This window comes from Narcine bancroftii, chromosome 3, assembly GCF_036971445.1.
Source record: "Narcine bancroftii isolate sNarBan1 chromosome 3, sNarBan1.hap1, whole genome shotgun sequence".
Lineage (NCBI taxonomy): Eukaryota > Metazoa > Chordata > Chondrichthyes > Torpediniformes > Narcinidae > Narcine > Narcine bancroftii.
In genome coordinates, this window is record NC_091471.1 from 174,821,351 (window position 1) to 174,837,354 (window position 16,004).

Here is a 16,004-nt window from a genome sequence, read left to right on the forward strand (position 1 = left end):
TAAATAGGGCAATGATTGAAAACATTTAAAGCAAATAGTCAATCTCTTTCATTGATTAGACCTTGTGGCATTAAAATCAGTCAGGGTTTGTAGCACATAGCTAAATGTATATAGTACATGATAAGAGTTGTTAATGTGTATTATTTAAAATGAAATAAAATTACTTGCAATAAATTAAAATTAAATTGTTTCTTAAGTATATATTCTCACCTATATAGAAATGTTGCCAAACCACCCAACATGGTAATGGTGATTGCTACAGTCAGAAGAACCTGATTGCTTATTCCTTCAATCAATGAAACGTCATCAATTCTTGCTCCAAGTAAGTGCTCTGGATGCTGTTCCATGCCAGATGACAGATCCCTAAGGAAGAAAACAATCAGCTTCAAGAGCAAATAATACTTTGTGCTTAGTACATTTCAATTTAAAGATAACGAGACTACAACAGAATTTAGTGAGGTGAAAGGGGTTGTTTTTAAAATAAGAATGCTTACACTATAATAACTATTTCATTACTAGCAAAAAAAGTGGTTCAGGGTATAGCACAGGCAATCCACAACTTATGACCGAAGGATTGGTCTTATGCTGAAATGAAAGAAAGTCGGAATTTTACAGATACAAAAGTAATGCAAGATTAGAAATCAAAATTTCTGCTTCTTTAAAAGACAGATTTTAGTAAAAGGTTAATTTAAGCAACCAGTCTTGGTTTAAATCCACACTTCCCTAATCGTCCATTTTGTTTCCACATACAAAATTGCATTTAGCCTTTGACCATTTTTGTCTTTTTTGTAATAATGAAAGATATTCTTTAATTCATCTTTTCCAAAATAAATCCACAATAAACTGCACTTGTCTCCATCTACACCTTCCATAAATATCAAGAGATGATTTGGTGTAAGTGCCTCAATGTCATTTGAATTGACAGAAATTTTTCATTATTGGATAACTATTTAAAATGGTTACGATTTCACATAACACTGTCTGAAGATTGTCATCATTCAGTATTTGACCATTTGAAATAGAATTAAGAATTTTCTTGATTGATCTAATCATTCTTTCCCATACGCCTCAATGATGTGATCTTGTGGGTGGGTTAAATATCCAACTAATTTCCTTTTGAAGTAATGCATCATGAATTTGATGTTGATTCCAATTTTGAATTGCTTTTCATAACTCTAATTGAGCTCCTGTAAAATTAGATCCATTATCAGAACGTAATTATTTGACTTGACTACGTCTTTATCAAATGGTGATGCTATTTCAAAATGAATTGCTCTCTTAGTCAAACAAGTAAAAATAGCTCCGTATCATTTTTCAACACTTCTTCATTGTTTTACTTGCAAAGATCCAAAATAATCATCAGGTGAAACTCTATGTTGTGGTAAATACACCAATTTGTTGTTGTCCAGGTTTAGCATTCACATGTCAACAATGAACAATTTTGATAATTTTGACATTTCCTTTTTTATCTTTTCCCCCTTCATCCCTCCCCCCTCTCCACCTCCTTCAAAAACCAATAAATAATAAAACACACAAAACAAAGAAAACATTAAAAAGTTGTATCGTCCACTTTTACGTATTTAAATCTTATCGTGCTTGTATTCATATCACTTTAAGAGATGGAGGTTTGAGGTTGGCACTTTCGAACATATTTTATGTATGGTTCCCAAATTCATTCAGATTGTACGTAATTTTTTCTAATGGAATACCCTTGTCCATTTCTGTAAACCACTGTTGTAATTTTAGGCTTGCTTCGATTTTCCCAGTTGTCATAATACACTTTTTTGCTGCTGCTAGTACTATCATAATAAATCTTTTTTGGGCTCTGTCTAATTTTAGTCCTAGATTTTTGTCTCTTATATTATTTAACAGAAACATTTCTGGATCTTTTGGTATATTATTTTTTGTGACTTTGTTTAATATTTGATTTAAATCTTCCCAGAAAGTTTTCACTTTTCAACATGTGGTTCGAGAGCCAGGCGAACAGTGAGGCTCATCCCTGTCTAGTTGACCTGCTCAATTTGAAGTGATCTGACACATATCCATTTACTACCATCTTTGCTAACCATCCATAATATAGTGCTCTAATCAAATTAATAAATTTTTCCAGGTGTTTAAATTTCTATAGCACTTTAAACAAATAATTCTATTCTACCCTGTTGAAGGCTTTCTTTGCATCTAGCGTAACAGCCACCATTGGCATTTTATTCATTTGTGCTGCACGGATTAAATTAATAAGTTTACAAACATTAGCTGCTGCTCGTCTTTAACAAATCCAGTTTGATCCTGCTTTATCAATTTTGGTACACAGTCAGTCTGTTTGCTAATAGTTTTGCTATTAATTTGTAATCTGCATTTAGTAAGGATATTGGTCTGTATGATGCAGGCGACAGCAGGTCCTTTCCCATTTTTGGAATTACTGTGATTATTGCTGTTTTACATGTTTCTGGTAAGTTTTGGGTCTCTTCCACCTGCTTCATTACTTCTAGGAGGGTCGGGATTAATAGGTTCTTATATACTTTATAAAACTCTATAGGAAATCCATCTTCACCTGGTGTTTGATTGTTTGGTAGTTTCATTAATATATCCTGTACTTCTTCAATTTTAAAAGGTTTTGTCAGTTTGTTTTGATCTTCTACTTATAGTTGTGGTAGTCGATATTAGATTCAAAACTCATCAATTTTACCACTCTTTCCTGTATTTTCGGTTGGATACAATTGTTTATAGAATTTTTTAAAATTTTCATTCATCTCTAATGGGTTGCATGTGATCTGTTTAACATCTTTTCTTGTCGCTAGTATAGTTCTTTTAGCTTGCTCTGTTTTAAGTTGCCAGGCCAGTATTTTGTGGGTTTTCTCTCCCTATTCATAATATCTTTGCTTTGTTTTCATTATGTTTTTCTCCACTTTATACGTTTGTAGTGTTTCGTATTTTAGTTTTTTTCCTCTGCCAATTCTCTCTTTTTCTCAATGTCCTCTCTTTTCACCAATTATTTTTCTATAATTGTTATCTCTTTTTCAAACTGTTCTACTTCCCGATTATATTCTTTTTTAATTTAGTCGTTTAGCTAATTATTTGTCCTCCAATAAAGGCCTTCATTGCGTCCCATAGTATGAATTTATCTTTTACAGACTCTGTAATTATCTCAAAATATGTTTTAATTTGCTGTTCAATTTCCTGAAATCTTGCCTTTTTAACAGCAGAGATACACAATATTTTATCCGGAACCCTTAGGGGACAGTGTGTTCTGAATTTCAGATTTTTCCAGATTTCGGAAAGCCAAATTTAAGCCCAACCAAATTGTGCTGCCGTATTCACCCCCACCCCCTTCCAGACGCACTGCTGTCTCCCCCCCACCTCGCCTGCCCGATTTGCACTTCCAGTCTCTCCCCCTTGCCTGTCTGACTCACACTGCTGGTCTCTCCCCCTCACACACCTGACTCGCATTGCCAGTCTCTCCCCCTCGCCTGCCCGACTCACACTGCTGTCTCTCTCCCCACTTGCTGGATTTTGGAGCTTTCCGGATTTTAGATGTCCGGATAAAGGATTGTGTACCTGTATAGGGTTTAGCGTCCATCTATATGTTTTTGGTCATGGCTTGGTTCAGCATCATGCTGAAGAAGATTGAAAAGAGGGTTGGTGCGAGAACACAGCCTTGCTTCACGCCATTGTTAATGGAGAAGGGTTCAGAGAGCTCATTGCTGTATCTGACCCGACCTTGTTGGTTTTCGTGCAGTTGGATAATCATGTTGAGGAACTTTGGGGGGCATCCGATGCGCTCTAGTATTTGCCAAAGCCCTTTCCTGCTCACGGTGTCGAAAGCTTTGGTGAGGTCAACAAAGGTGATGTAGAGTCCTTTGTTTTGTTCTCTGCACTTTTCTTGGAGCTGTCTGAGGGCAAAGACCATGTCAGTAGTTTATATATATATAAATATATATACTGGCCACCGTGACAGAGGTGCACCAAAGAAAAGGTACAAGGACTGCCTAAAGAAATCTCTTGGTGCCTGCCACATTGACCACCGCCAGTGGGCTGATAACGCCTCAAACCGTGCATCTTGGCGCCTCACAGTTTGGCGGGCAGCAACCTCCTTTGAAGAAGACCGCAGAGCCCACCTCACTGACAAAAGGCAAAGGAGGAAAAACCCAACACCCAACCCCAACCAACCAATTTTCCCTTGCAACCGCTGCAATCGTGTCTGCCTGTCCCGCATCGGACTGGTCAGCCACAAACGAGCCTGCAGCTGACGTGGACTTTTTACCCCCTCCATAAATCTTCGTCCGCGAAGCCAAGCCAAAGAAGAAGAAGATATGTTTTTGGTGGGGCATCCTCTAATTCAATTGTTAACAACAAGGGTGAGTGATCGGATAATAGTTTTGCTTTGTATTCAGTATTTCGAACTCTCCCTTGAATCTGCACCGACAACAAAAACATATCTATCCTTGAATAGGTCTTATGTCTATTTGAGTAATATGAGTACACTCTTTCTTTTGCATGTTGCTTCCTCCATATATCAATTAATTTCATATTCTGCATTGGTTTTAGCATGAATTTGGTTACTTTATTCTTTTTGTTAATTGTCTTCCCAGTTTTATCTATCACTAGGTCCAGTTTGAAGTTGAAACCCCCACCCACCTAGCAAGATAAGTCCCTGTGTATCTGCTTTTTTTAGGAAAATGTCCTGCATGAATTCCTGATCTTTCTTAGGTGCATATTTAGCAAATTCCAAAATTCTGAGTAAATCTGGCACTTCATCATTACAAACCTGCCCGCTAGATCTGTTATTACTTCCTTTATGTTAATTGGCAAATTCTTGTTAACTAGTATAGCTACTCCCCTGGCTTTTGAATTGTGTGATGATCCCACTAATTTCGATTTACTATGTTCTATCTCAGTTAAGTGTGGTTCTTGCACAAATGCAATGTCTAGTCTCTCCTTTTTGAGTAATGTCAGTAACCTTTTCCTTTTAATTTGGTTGTGTATTCCATTAATATTTAAGATCATATAATTCAATGTACCCATCTTATACCTCCATTTTCAATTCTCTCTCACCTCTTTGACCCCTCCATCTCCCTTTTTCCAGTATTACTCTAAATTATTCTTGCTCGTCTCGGTGCACGACGACACGATGAAAAAAACAAAATACCCCAGAAACCCCAACAAAAACTAACACAAAATATACTCCTAACCAAAATAACATTAACCCTCCTGTATTGGGTTGTCTTTGACTCCTTGCCAGACAACCCCTTTTCCACTTGGGTTGTGATAATAACCGCAGGCGTCAACAAATTTTGCAGTAGTAGATCTTCCCAGCCCTCCCCAGAGAAACACTATACATTTTTCTATAAATATAACAAAGCTCCTTTTTTTCCCTTTTCCCCTTATATTTTTCAACCTTAAACTTCTATATTCATAATATCAACTTTACAACTTATTTCTATACATTGTCTTGGCAGTCTTTCTTAATACTCCTTGTCTCGTTGTCTATTCAGCAATCGTTCTGCAAAGCGTTGGGCTTCTTTCAGATCTGAGAACAATCTATTCCACTCCCCAGGGATGAATACTTTTAGTACTGCTGGACGTCGTAGTACAAAATTATAGCCTTTTTTCCACAATACCACTTTTGTCAAGTTGAACTCCTTCCATTTCTTTAAGAGTTTGAAACTAATGTCCGGGTAGAAAAATAATTTATGTCCCTTGTATTCCAGTGGTTGTTTATTTTCCTTCACGTTATCCTTTGCCTGCTCCAATATTTTCTCTCCCGTTGTGTAACTTAGTAACTTTATTAATATGGAGCGCGATTTTTGGTGTGGTTGCGGCTTTGGTGCCAATGCTCTGGGGGGCTCTTTCGACTTCTATTTCCTCTTGTAGTTCTTCCACTCTCAAGACTTGTGCGATCCATCTTTTTATAAATCCCTTTATGTCTGTCCCTTCTTGTATGCCCATTATTTTTATACGGTTGCTTCTGCTATAATTCTCCAACACATCAATTTTTTGAGTTAACAAATCTTGCATCTCCTTAATTTCCTTGTCGATCTTTCAGCTTTTCTCTTAGTTCATTCATCTCCATTTCCACAGCTGCCTGTCTTTCTTCCACTTCATCTACTCTTTTTCCTATCTTTGCTATATGTAGCAAGCTCCATTCTCTGCATTCTGTCTTCTGGCTTTTCCATTTAAAAAAAATGTATTAAATTCTGTCGTTAAAATGTGTTTTTAGTGTCCTCATTTGTTCATCAAAATAATCCTTATCTATTAGGTGCTTATCTTCTGCTTTCCCGTGTGGGTTGTTTTGTGAAGTGTTTGTGCTTGTTTGTGACCTACACTACTCCTACAATCTATCTCCTTCAAAAGCATACAATATAAAAGGCATACAATATAAAATGATATAATCTGTCACACTCCCCCTACAAAGGGATTTTAACTCTAGAGTAAACTGACTTTACAATCACTACAGTGATAACTATACACCATATGTAACATGTTATAACAATGTATGCTAATTTTGAGAGCTTGTATTTCTTTACATGTTCAATTTTAACATCTTGACAATTTGCCATCACATTATTTGTACCTTTGATATAATTAATTTGCAAATTATATTCTTGCAATATTTAACTCCAGAAGAAATATTCAGTCAATGCTAGATATCAAATAGTTCAATATAATTTTTTTTTTTTTTTTTTTTTTACATCAAATGTATTATACCCTCTATAAGTTGAATAAATTTAATTTAAATTTCTCAGCTCAATGTTTTAGATGTAAAAAAGTGGTTGGTAATTTTTTGCTTTCAGTATGGTCATGTGAAAAGGTAAAAAAAATTTTGGAGAGAAATATATGTCATCTTAGGGAACATATTAAAAGTGAAGGTAAAATTAGATCCAAGAATTTTTTTGTGGACAATATATATGATGACAATATTAAGTTGGAATTAGATAAATATAAAGAGATTTTTGAGTCTAGCAACAGCAATAGCGAGATAGGGTATAGCTAAAATGTAGAAATTGGAAAATAATGTTAAAATAGAAGAATGGTTTAATGAAATAAAATAATGTCTCCCGTTAGAAAAGAATACTTATGAGAGATGATTATGATAAATTTTGTCAAATATGGGAGCATTATATGAGATTTATGAATATAGACTAATCCAGACCTTATAATCCAACCCCCCCCCACCCAAAAATATGGTACTTACATCAAGAAATATTATGGTATTATTAATGTGATTATAATTATTATGATAAATGTGTCCTTTCTTTTCTTTTTTCTATTTTTTTCTATCTGCAGGGGTTAGGGATGGTGGAGGTAGGGGGCGAAAATTGAAAATGATTAAGTATCTATTCTGTAATGTTATAGCCAATTAATTTGAAATGTATGAAGATACTAATAAAATGTCCAAAAAAATTTTAGAGATCTTGCATAATATACATTCATGAACTAATTAGCTCAACAGCCCCACATGTTTTTGAAGGAATTGTACATTCTATTGAACTGTTTTATATATTGAACTTTAGTCAGTTACTGTTATTGGAAGCAACTAAAAATCTTCCAGTGTTGACAATACAAAATTAAAGGTACAACTGTCAATATTCTTTTAGGGTTCGCCTCCTTCTGGAAGTGTTTCTCGCCATTCACCTAAAAAAAAAACTGGATTAAGAGGATCCTGTTACATTTACAGCACTTCTTCACAAAGGCAATGATACTGTTGAATGAAATTTATTTTAAAAATCCTACTAGATGGTAATGTAGTTAGTTAACTGAAATCAAAGGGGAAAAAATTCAGGATAAAGTTAATTTCACTCCCTGCTCGGTTAAGGCTTTATAAACTTTTTTTTAGTTATTCAAGTCGAGTCTGTAGCCACTTTCCCTATCCTATTAGATTGTCCTATCTCCACTTTCCACATGACTGGACAACATCTCCAGTGTCTTGTTTTGAAATCTCCAACTGACTCATTCTTACCCCCAAGAGAATGAGTGGAATTTTTCAGGCAACACCTGTGGGGAGGGCAAACGAAATCAGCGTTCAGTCAACGACCTTTCGATCCTGAAACGTGAAATCTTATTGCCCTCTGCACAGATGTTATCTGACCTGTGGTGTTTCCAGTCTTCCGCTTTTATTTCCAATTTCTTTGCCAGTTGACGGACGAAACACTTTAAACCAACCTTATTCCAAATCTCGCAAGTGTATGGTACCAAAAATGACCAGTGTCCGTCAGGCATGGCACCAGCAGGCCATCCGTCATTACCTGTCCCTTTCAGGAGAAAGGACTTCGCCTTTATGCTCAGTAATACCGACGTTGTCCCTCTCGTTATTGACTCAGCCGCCACCACCTTTTTCCTCGCCGCTTTTTTAAGTCATGCCTTGTCAGAGGGAGGATTAATTCCACACAACAGCCGACTTCATTACGTCTCCCCAGCCTCACGTTCAGGCGAGTGAGATAGCCAGCTCGAGAGGCATCGCGCAAGCGCAGTAGCCGGTAGAGGTGGAATGTGGTGACGTTGTGGAGCCTCGAACGGTTGAGTGGCGGTTCCTTTGTTGTCGGCGGCGGCTCGGACGAAGGAGTGCGTGCGATGAACGTGGACCGGATCGAACTGTGTGAGAGCCTGCTCACCTGGGTGAGTGCGCGGCCTTTCGGTTGATGCCCCGGTGGGAGAGTCATCCAGCACAGTCGAGTGACTGCCGTGGAAGGGGCTTGGCTCCCTATTTCCCCCTCCTCTTCACCTACTCAGCTGATCGCATGGGCGGCGGGCCGCACTTTTCTTCATGACGCCACTGTCGTTTGTACGGTGGAGCGGCATTTGTCAAGTCTTGAGTGCCCGAAGCCCACTAAACTGGGGCTCGTCCGATTGACAGAAGTCTTGGGCCTGAGCATGAGCACCGGCTCGTCGTCATCAGTTGGGATGGTGTCAGCTGATAGCGCGCATGCCCAGCCTTCCCTGCTGTTGTTGAACGCAGTTTTGCAATCCATTGTTATCATGATCTCTCTTCTGTGGTGTATTTTGTCAGACCTATTCTTATATATATTATTCTTTCTCATTCACCTCGATGTGCTTTTTTTTGTATTAATGCATTCACACAGAAACTCAACTTTGGCGTTGACGATTATACATAATATACACTTTCTGTGAATTCCCTTTGATTTCATGAACTGCAGCGTTTCAAGGAGGAATGGGCAAAAACTGTCAGTGGTTCCCATACCATGATAGTAAATTTTAAAATGATTGCTTCTCTGAACTGATGGGTTTTTTTTGTTCTAAATTTCAACTTTTAGAAGCTAACAATTTTGACTTCCCCAGCTATTTATTTCTACATCTAACCTCGGCCTCGACCGTTGCCAAGATTAGGCCAAACATAAACTTGAGGAACAACACACATGCCAGCTGGTAAAACACAAACGTCTGCAGTCACTGTGGTTGAAGTAAAAACAATGCTAGATAAATTCAGCAGGTCATAACAGTTGGTTATAGTAAAGATAAAGATACATAACCAACATCTTGGGCTTGAGCCCTTCATCAAGGTATGGAAAAATGTCGGCAGGCGACTGAACGAAATGGTGGGGGCAGGTTAGGGGGAGGACCACGGTCCCAAAGGCAGGAAATTAATATGTGGATAAAGGAGGGCACAGCAGCAAGTAGGGAAGGAGAGATGGTTCTGTGAATTGAGAGGGAAGAGGATGGAAAACTAAGGGTAAGAAGACGGTGAGAATAGATTAACATAAACTGCTGTTAATGCCATCCATTTGTTCCTCCAATTTACGGGTGGTCTTGATTGGCCATGGATAGACATGTGAGATTGGGAGTGGGATGCAAAACTGAAATGGTTGGCCACTTAAAGATACCTGTCACTGATGTGGGCGGAGCAAAGGTACTCAGCTAAGCAATCTCCCAGTCTCTCTGATGTAGAGAAGGCCACAAAGGGAACATAGGATGCAGTAAATGTTCCTTCACTTGAAAGGTCTGTTTGGGGCCCCGAATTGTGTTGAGACAGGTGGTGTGGGTGCAAGTGTGGTAATTCCTCTTGCCACAGGGGAAGATGCCAGGGGATGATTGGTAGGGAGGGATGAGTGGAGGAGAGGGGAAGATATGTCTAGTAGTGGAATCTTATTGCAGGTAGTGGAAATTACGGAGGATAATATGTTGGATGCAGAGACTGGTGGGGTGGTAGGCAATGACAAGGGGAATCCTGTGTTTGTTACATCTGAGGGAGAGGGGGCTGGAGCAGATGAGAGGGAAATGAAGGAGAAGAGGGCAAGGTTTGAGTTGGTGGTGGAAGGAAAGCCACATTTGTGGAAGAAGGCAGACATTTCAGATGATCTTGACTGGAAGTCCTCATTTTAGGAACTGATGCAAAGGAGCAGAGAAAATGTGAGAAGGAATAGAATCCGGGCAGGGAATTAGGGTGTGAGGAAGTGTAGTCGTGGGAATTGGCTTTCCCGTTCTTTCCCTTAGCTCTCCACTCACTTCCCTTACTATTCACAGAGCCATCCCTCCTTCCCCTGCTTGCTGCTGTGCACCTATTACCTCCTGCTTTTGGGACTGTGCTCTGCCCATACCCCCCCCCCTCCCATTTTATTTGGGTACTTGCTGACATTTTTGCATATCTTGATGAAGACCTCAAGCCTGAAATGTTGGTTTATGCATCTTTATCTTTGCTTTATAAAGTACACTGTTTGACCTGTTGAGTTTCTCCAGGATCGTGTTTTTACACATATGCCAGCTGGATAGCCTTTCACCTAACAGCATGAACATTGAATTTTTTTTCCAACTTTAGGTAACTCTCACCTACCCCCACCCATCGGCTTCCACTGATTCTGTCTCTTCTTTATCTCCTGTACTTTTTCTTTTCTCTCTGACTTTTTTCCCTGCTACTCCCCCACCTCTTCCTAGTGGTCTCCCTTTACATGTCTCTCCAACTCGTATCTTCTGCCCTATACTTTATCTCCTCTGGACCCCTTCCTTCCCTCTTAATGGATGTATTTCACATTTTTATCTTGGCCTTGATAAAGGGTGCCAGCACAAAATGATCTTTGACTATTTCTGCCCAAGAATGCTGCCTGCTAAGTTTCTCCAGCTATTTTCTTTTTGTTTGCTTAAACATCCATTTGTCTGACTTTCTTTTGAAAGCTTTTAAGTTGGACACTTCAACCCTTGGGTGTTTAAATTTCATTGTCTAAATAACTTGAGTACATGTATCTTTTCATGTTGCTCTCTGATGTTTATAAGTATGCACACTGGATTTTTTTTCCACAAGCACAAAACATTCTCTCCTTGTGTATCTGTCTGATCCATTAAAATTACTCCTTTCATTTCTCCCTTTTTATATAAAAAGACCAACAATGCAATTTCAATTTTTCTACCTTCCTTGAATCTGTAATTTCCCTATTATTTTTGTCCCTATACGAAGATGATCTCTACATGATACTTTAAAGGGGGATAGACCAGGTCCTGAGCACATTTAATAATAATAATCATGTTTTATTTATTTAATTTGATGGACATCAGTCTTGTTGGCATGGCCAGCATTTATTTTTCTTGAAAAGTGGATGCTACACTGCCACTTTGAACCTCTGCATTCTGCTGGTGAAAGTCAAGATGGTGTTGACTAGAGGTGCTGATTTTCCCTTGTGCTTGCTAGACTTGTTCTTATGGAGGTAAGATGTGGATTGGGAGGAGATATCAAAGAAACCACATTGATATGTTGCATTACATACTGCAGCCACGTTTCACAAGAGATAGATAAGTTGAACATTTAAAATGATAGGAGAACTGCTTAAGCACTCTGCCTTAAGCAGGGCATTATTGATCTTATTGGATAGTTTTCGTGTTGAGTCATGCAGATTTGGGGGCAAGTACACATTATAGTGCTATTTGAGGTTTGTAGCAATTGAAAACATTTCCGAACATTGCAGAATATCCATTCTTTAGCCTGCTCTTTTAGTTTTAGCATTTATGTTGTGAATTAATTTAAGTTTTCACTCAATCATGGAACAATTATGTGGCTGTTTCAGAAACTTGGCTGGAGGATGGGAAGGATTGGCTGATGTAGAAACCGGGGTTGAGGTATTTTAGGAATAGGATGGGTGGTAGAAAGGTGGAGGAATAGCATCACAGCTATAGATAGGAAGGACACTGCAGAGGGATTGTCCACCGAGTTGGTGTGGTTGGAAGTCAGAAATAGGAAGAGAGCTATCACTAGGAGTAGTTTATAGACCTCCACTGCCCAACTGACTGGGACATTGTTCAGCAACAGGACCAGGCCTATCTTTCGCAACACCTGGGACAGATAGAACCTCAACACATAGTGGCACTTGGGGCCCTCGTACTTTGGGTCCATGCACAGCCTGATGCAGCCACACATGGTCATCAAGATGAGGGCCACGTTACAGATGTGGACCGAAATGGCAGATGATTTTAATTTAGACAAGTGTGAGGTGCTGTACTTTGGAAGTTTAAATGTAAGAGGAATGTATAAAGTTAATGGTAGGGCTCTTAAGTATTGATCTGCAGAGGGATCTGGAGTCCTGGTCCATAGCTCATTGAAGTAAGTATGGTAAAGAAAGTGTATGGTATGATTGGCTTTGTTGGGCAGGTATGAAAGGCAGGAAGTCATGTTGCAATAAGTTTGGTGAGGTCACAGTTAAAATTCTATGTGCAATTCTGGTTGCACCATTACAGAAATGATGTGGAAGCATTGGAAAGGGTATGGAAGAGGTTGACTAGGATGTTGCTAAGTCTAGAGGGTATGTCGTGAAGAGATTGGACAAACCTTTGTTCTTTTCTCTGGATTGTAGGAGGTTGATGGGCAACATGATAAGAGGAGTATAAAATTAAGAGAAGCATTGATAGGGTGGACAGTCAAAACTATCCTTTTTCCCAGGGCAAAAGTATCACACACTCCATGATATGCATTGACGATAAAGGGAAGGGAATTTAAGGGAGATGCCTGGGGCAAATATTTTACACAGAAAGTGGTTGATGCCTGAAAGGTTCTGCCAGGAGTAATGATAGAAACAGATACAATTACAATAGCAGTGTTTAAGAGGGTTCTAGATAGACAGCATTGTATCCACGCTGCTGAAGATCCAACTGCGCTGGGTAGGTTACATCTCCAGAATGGAGGACCATCGCCTTCCCAAGATCGTGTTATATGGCGAGCTCTCCACTGGCCACCGAAACAGAGGTGCACCAAAGAAGAGGTACAAGGACTGCCTAAAGAAATCTCTTGGTGGCTGCAACATTGACCACAGCCAGTGGGCTGATATCGCCTCAAACCGTGCATCTTGGCGCCTCACAGTTCAGCGGGCAGCAACCTCCTTTGAAGAAGACCGCAGAGCCCACCTCACTGACAAAAGACAAAGGAGGAAAAACCCAACCCCAACCAACCAATTTTCCTTGTCTGCCTGTCCCGCATCGGACTTGTCAGCCACAAACGAGCCTGCAGCTGACGTGGACATTACCCCTCCATAAATCTTCGTCCGCGAAGCCAAGCCAAAGAAGAGATAGACATGAATATGAAGGGGATGGACAAATATTGATCAGGTCGAAGGGGATGGATAAATATCGATCAGATCAAAGCAGCAGATTTTTAGTACATAATTTTTGGTACAGGCACGTGGACTGATGGGCCTGTCACTATTGCTGTACTGTTCTATTTTCTAACTTTCAATTTTACCATAAAATTGATGAAATGGCCCAACTTAAAGCTTCTTTTAAATTGTAGACACACGTGGTAGTAGAAACATTACTCATTCTTTTCCTCTCACTGCTTGGCCTGCTGAGTTCATCCAATAAATTATGTTTTTTTTTAATTGTGTTTTTTTAAAAAATAATTATTTATTACATCAGCTCAGTGAAATAGTTTGTGGACCAGAAATAATTGTAACATCTTAAGTTTTGATCATTTGTATTAAGAATATAAGAAACAGTAGCAGGATTAGGCCATCTGGCACATCAAGCCTTCTTTGCCATTCAATGAAATCATGGCTAATCTGATGATAGGCTCACCTCCAACTCTATGCATCCTTTTGTATGTCTTTTATGCGGCACCTAATCGAATGCCTTCTGGAAATTCAGGTAAGCAATACCCATCTGTTCCCCTCTACTACCGGCCTTGTTATGTTCTCAAAGAATTCCAGTAAAAATGTCAAGCAGGACCTGCCTTTGCTGAATCCATGTTGCATCTGCCTGATGGATCCATTTTGCTCTAGATGCCTCACTACTTCTCCTTTAATGATAGTGTCAAACATTTACAGATGTTAAACTATAGTTCCCTGCCTTTTGCCTACATCTTTTTTTTAATAGTGGCATGACATTTTCTGTCTTCCATTCCACCAGGACCTGCCCAGAGAATTTTGGTAAATTATCAGCAAAACCTTGACTATAACTTCTGCCATTTCTTTTAGTATTCTGGAATGTATTCCATCAGGACCAGGGGACTGATCTATTTTTAGACCCTTAAGTTTTCTGAGTACTAACTCTTTAGTGCTAGGTATTACCTACAGGTCTTTGCCTCCCTTTCGTACATCCTTAACTTCTGTCTTTGACATGGTAGACGTGTCCTCCACTGTAAAGATCATCACAAAATAGGAATTCAAAGCCTCAGTGTCCAATATCAGTTCCTCCTTCTCATCTTCCAAGGAACCAATTTTCACTTTAGCCACCCTTTTGCAATTTATAGAATGATAAAAACTTTTACTGTCTGTTTTTATATTTTGTGCTAATCTTTTCTCATATAGTCTACCTTCCCACTCTTTTTTTTTTGATCGCTTCATGGTTCTTTGTTGCTTCTTAATCTTTTCCCAATCTTTTAGTTTCTTGGCAACTTTGTGCACACAAGCTTTTGGTGTGATGCCTTCCTGTATTTCCTTAGTTATCCAAAGCTGGATGTCCCCACCCTTACTGTCCTTGATTTAACTGAAATATGCTTTTGTTGAGCATTGTGAAAATTCTCTTTGAAAGGCTTCCACTGTTTTTCAACTGCCTCTTCATATATCCCCGGTACCGGTTTTCCCCGGTACCCTGGCCAACTTCTCCTTCATCCCCTTGTAGTTTCCTTTGTTTAGACATAACACACTGGTTTTTGTCCAAACTATTGTAGCCTCCATTTGTATGAGAAACTCAATCATACTATGATCACTCTTTCCAAGAGAATCCCTAACTACAAGATCGCTAATTTTACCTGTCTCTTTGCACAGGATCAGATCCAAGATAGTATGTTCTCTTGTAGATTCAGTGACATGCTGTTCAAGAAAGCCATCACATATGCATTCTATGAAGTCCTCCTCAAAGTTGTCTTGACCAACCTGATTCACCCAGTCTATGTGCATGTAAAAGTCTCTCGCAATAACTGGTGTTCCATCCTTGCACCTTAATCTTATTATTAGGTGGCCAAAAGACATTTCTCACCAGTTATTATTTTTCCATTTACTACAGGTATGCGCTGCTTAATGTCCATGATACTTTCTGTGAAATTGGCCATTATGTGATGTGGATGTTGTGTGAACACCATATTATATACTTAAAGCTATATGGGATACCGTGGTGTACCTGTAAACTTTTTTTGTAGGTAGGGATTAGTGTGGGGACTGACACGGGGCTCTGCGGAGAAAGCGGGTCAGTTGGATCAGTGTGGGGACCGACATGGAGCTGTGGAGAGAAAGCAGAACAGTGATGGGACTGATACAGGGCTGTGGGGAGAGCTTGGAGCAGTGGGATCTGTGTGGGGACTGATACAGGGCTGTGTATCAGTCGGATCATGTTGGGTATACAGTATACAATTTCCTATTACTGGCAATCGCTTTTTCTAAAATGCTGTGGATTTGCTCGCGGTAACCGAATAATTATGGAACCACGGACGTATATGCAGTCGGACGTTGCCCGAAAGGACGTTAAGCGATGCATACCTGTATACCTGTGCAAAGCTATATGGGATACTGAACTTGGGCTAAATTAAACTGTTCAATTTTTTTTCACTTTTTAAACACTTTCTTAGCCTATATCACACACAA

General features: G+C 39.2%; 2 protein-coding genes across 14 annotated transcripts in view; one reads left to right on the forward strand and one right to left on the reverse strand.

Moving 5' to 3' along the window:
- rnf170 (ring finger protein 170) overlaps window positions 1-8,898 on the reverse strand; it is a 38,402-nt gene extending 29,504 nt beyond the window's left edge. For 3 of the 6 annotated variants that reach the window (XM_069925901.1, XM_069925896.1, XM_069925895.1), the window contains exons 1-2: window positions 8,244-8,898; window positions 211-363 (exon numbers count right to left, since the gene is read on the reverse strand). In XM_069925901.1, the coding sequence (XP_069782002.1) occupies window positions 211-347 (137 nt within the window). In that variant the 5' untranslated portion in view covers window positions 348-363; window positions 8,244-8,898. The other 3 variants (XM_069925897.1, XM_069925898.1, XM_069925900.1) reach the window with 3 other exon arrangements.
- The window catches only part of hook3 (hook microtubule-tethering protein 3), a 149,358-nt gene continuing 141,697 nt past the window's right edge, over window positions 8,344-16,004 (forward strand). For 5 of the 8 annotated variants that reach the window (XM_069925892.1, XM_069925893.1, XM_069925891.1 and 2 more), the window contains exon 1: window positions 8,346-8,613. In XM_069925892.1, coding sequence (XP_069781993.1) covers window positions 8,569-8,613 — 45 coding nt within the window. In that variant the 5' untranslated portion in view covers window positions 8,346-8,568. Of the gene's footprint in view, window positions 8,614-16,004 lie in introns of all 8 variants that reach the window. The other 3 variants (XM_069925887.1, XM_069925885.1, XM_069925886.1) reach the window with 2 other exon arrangements.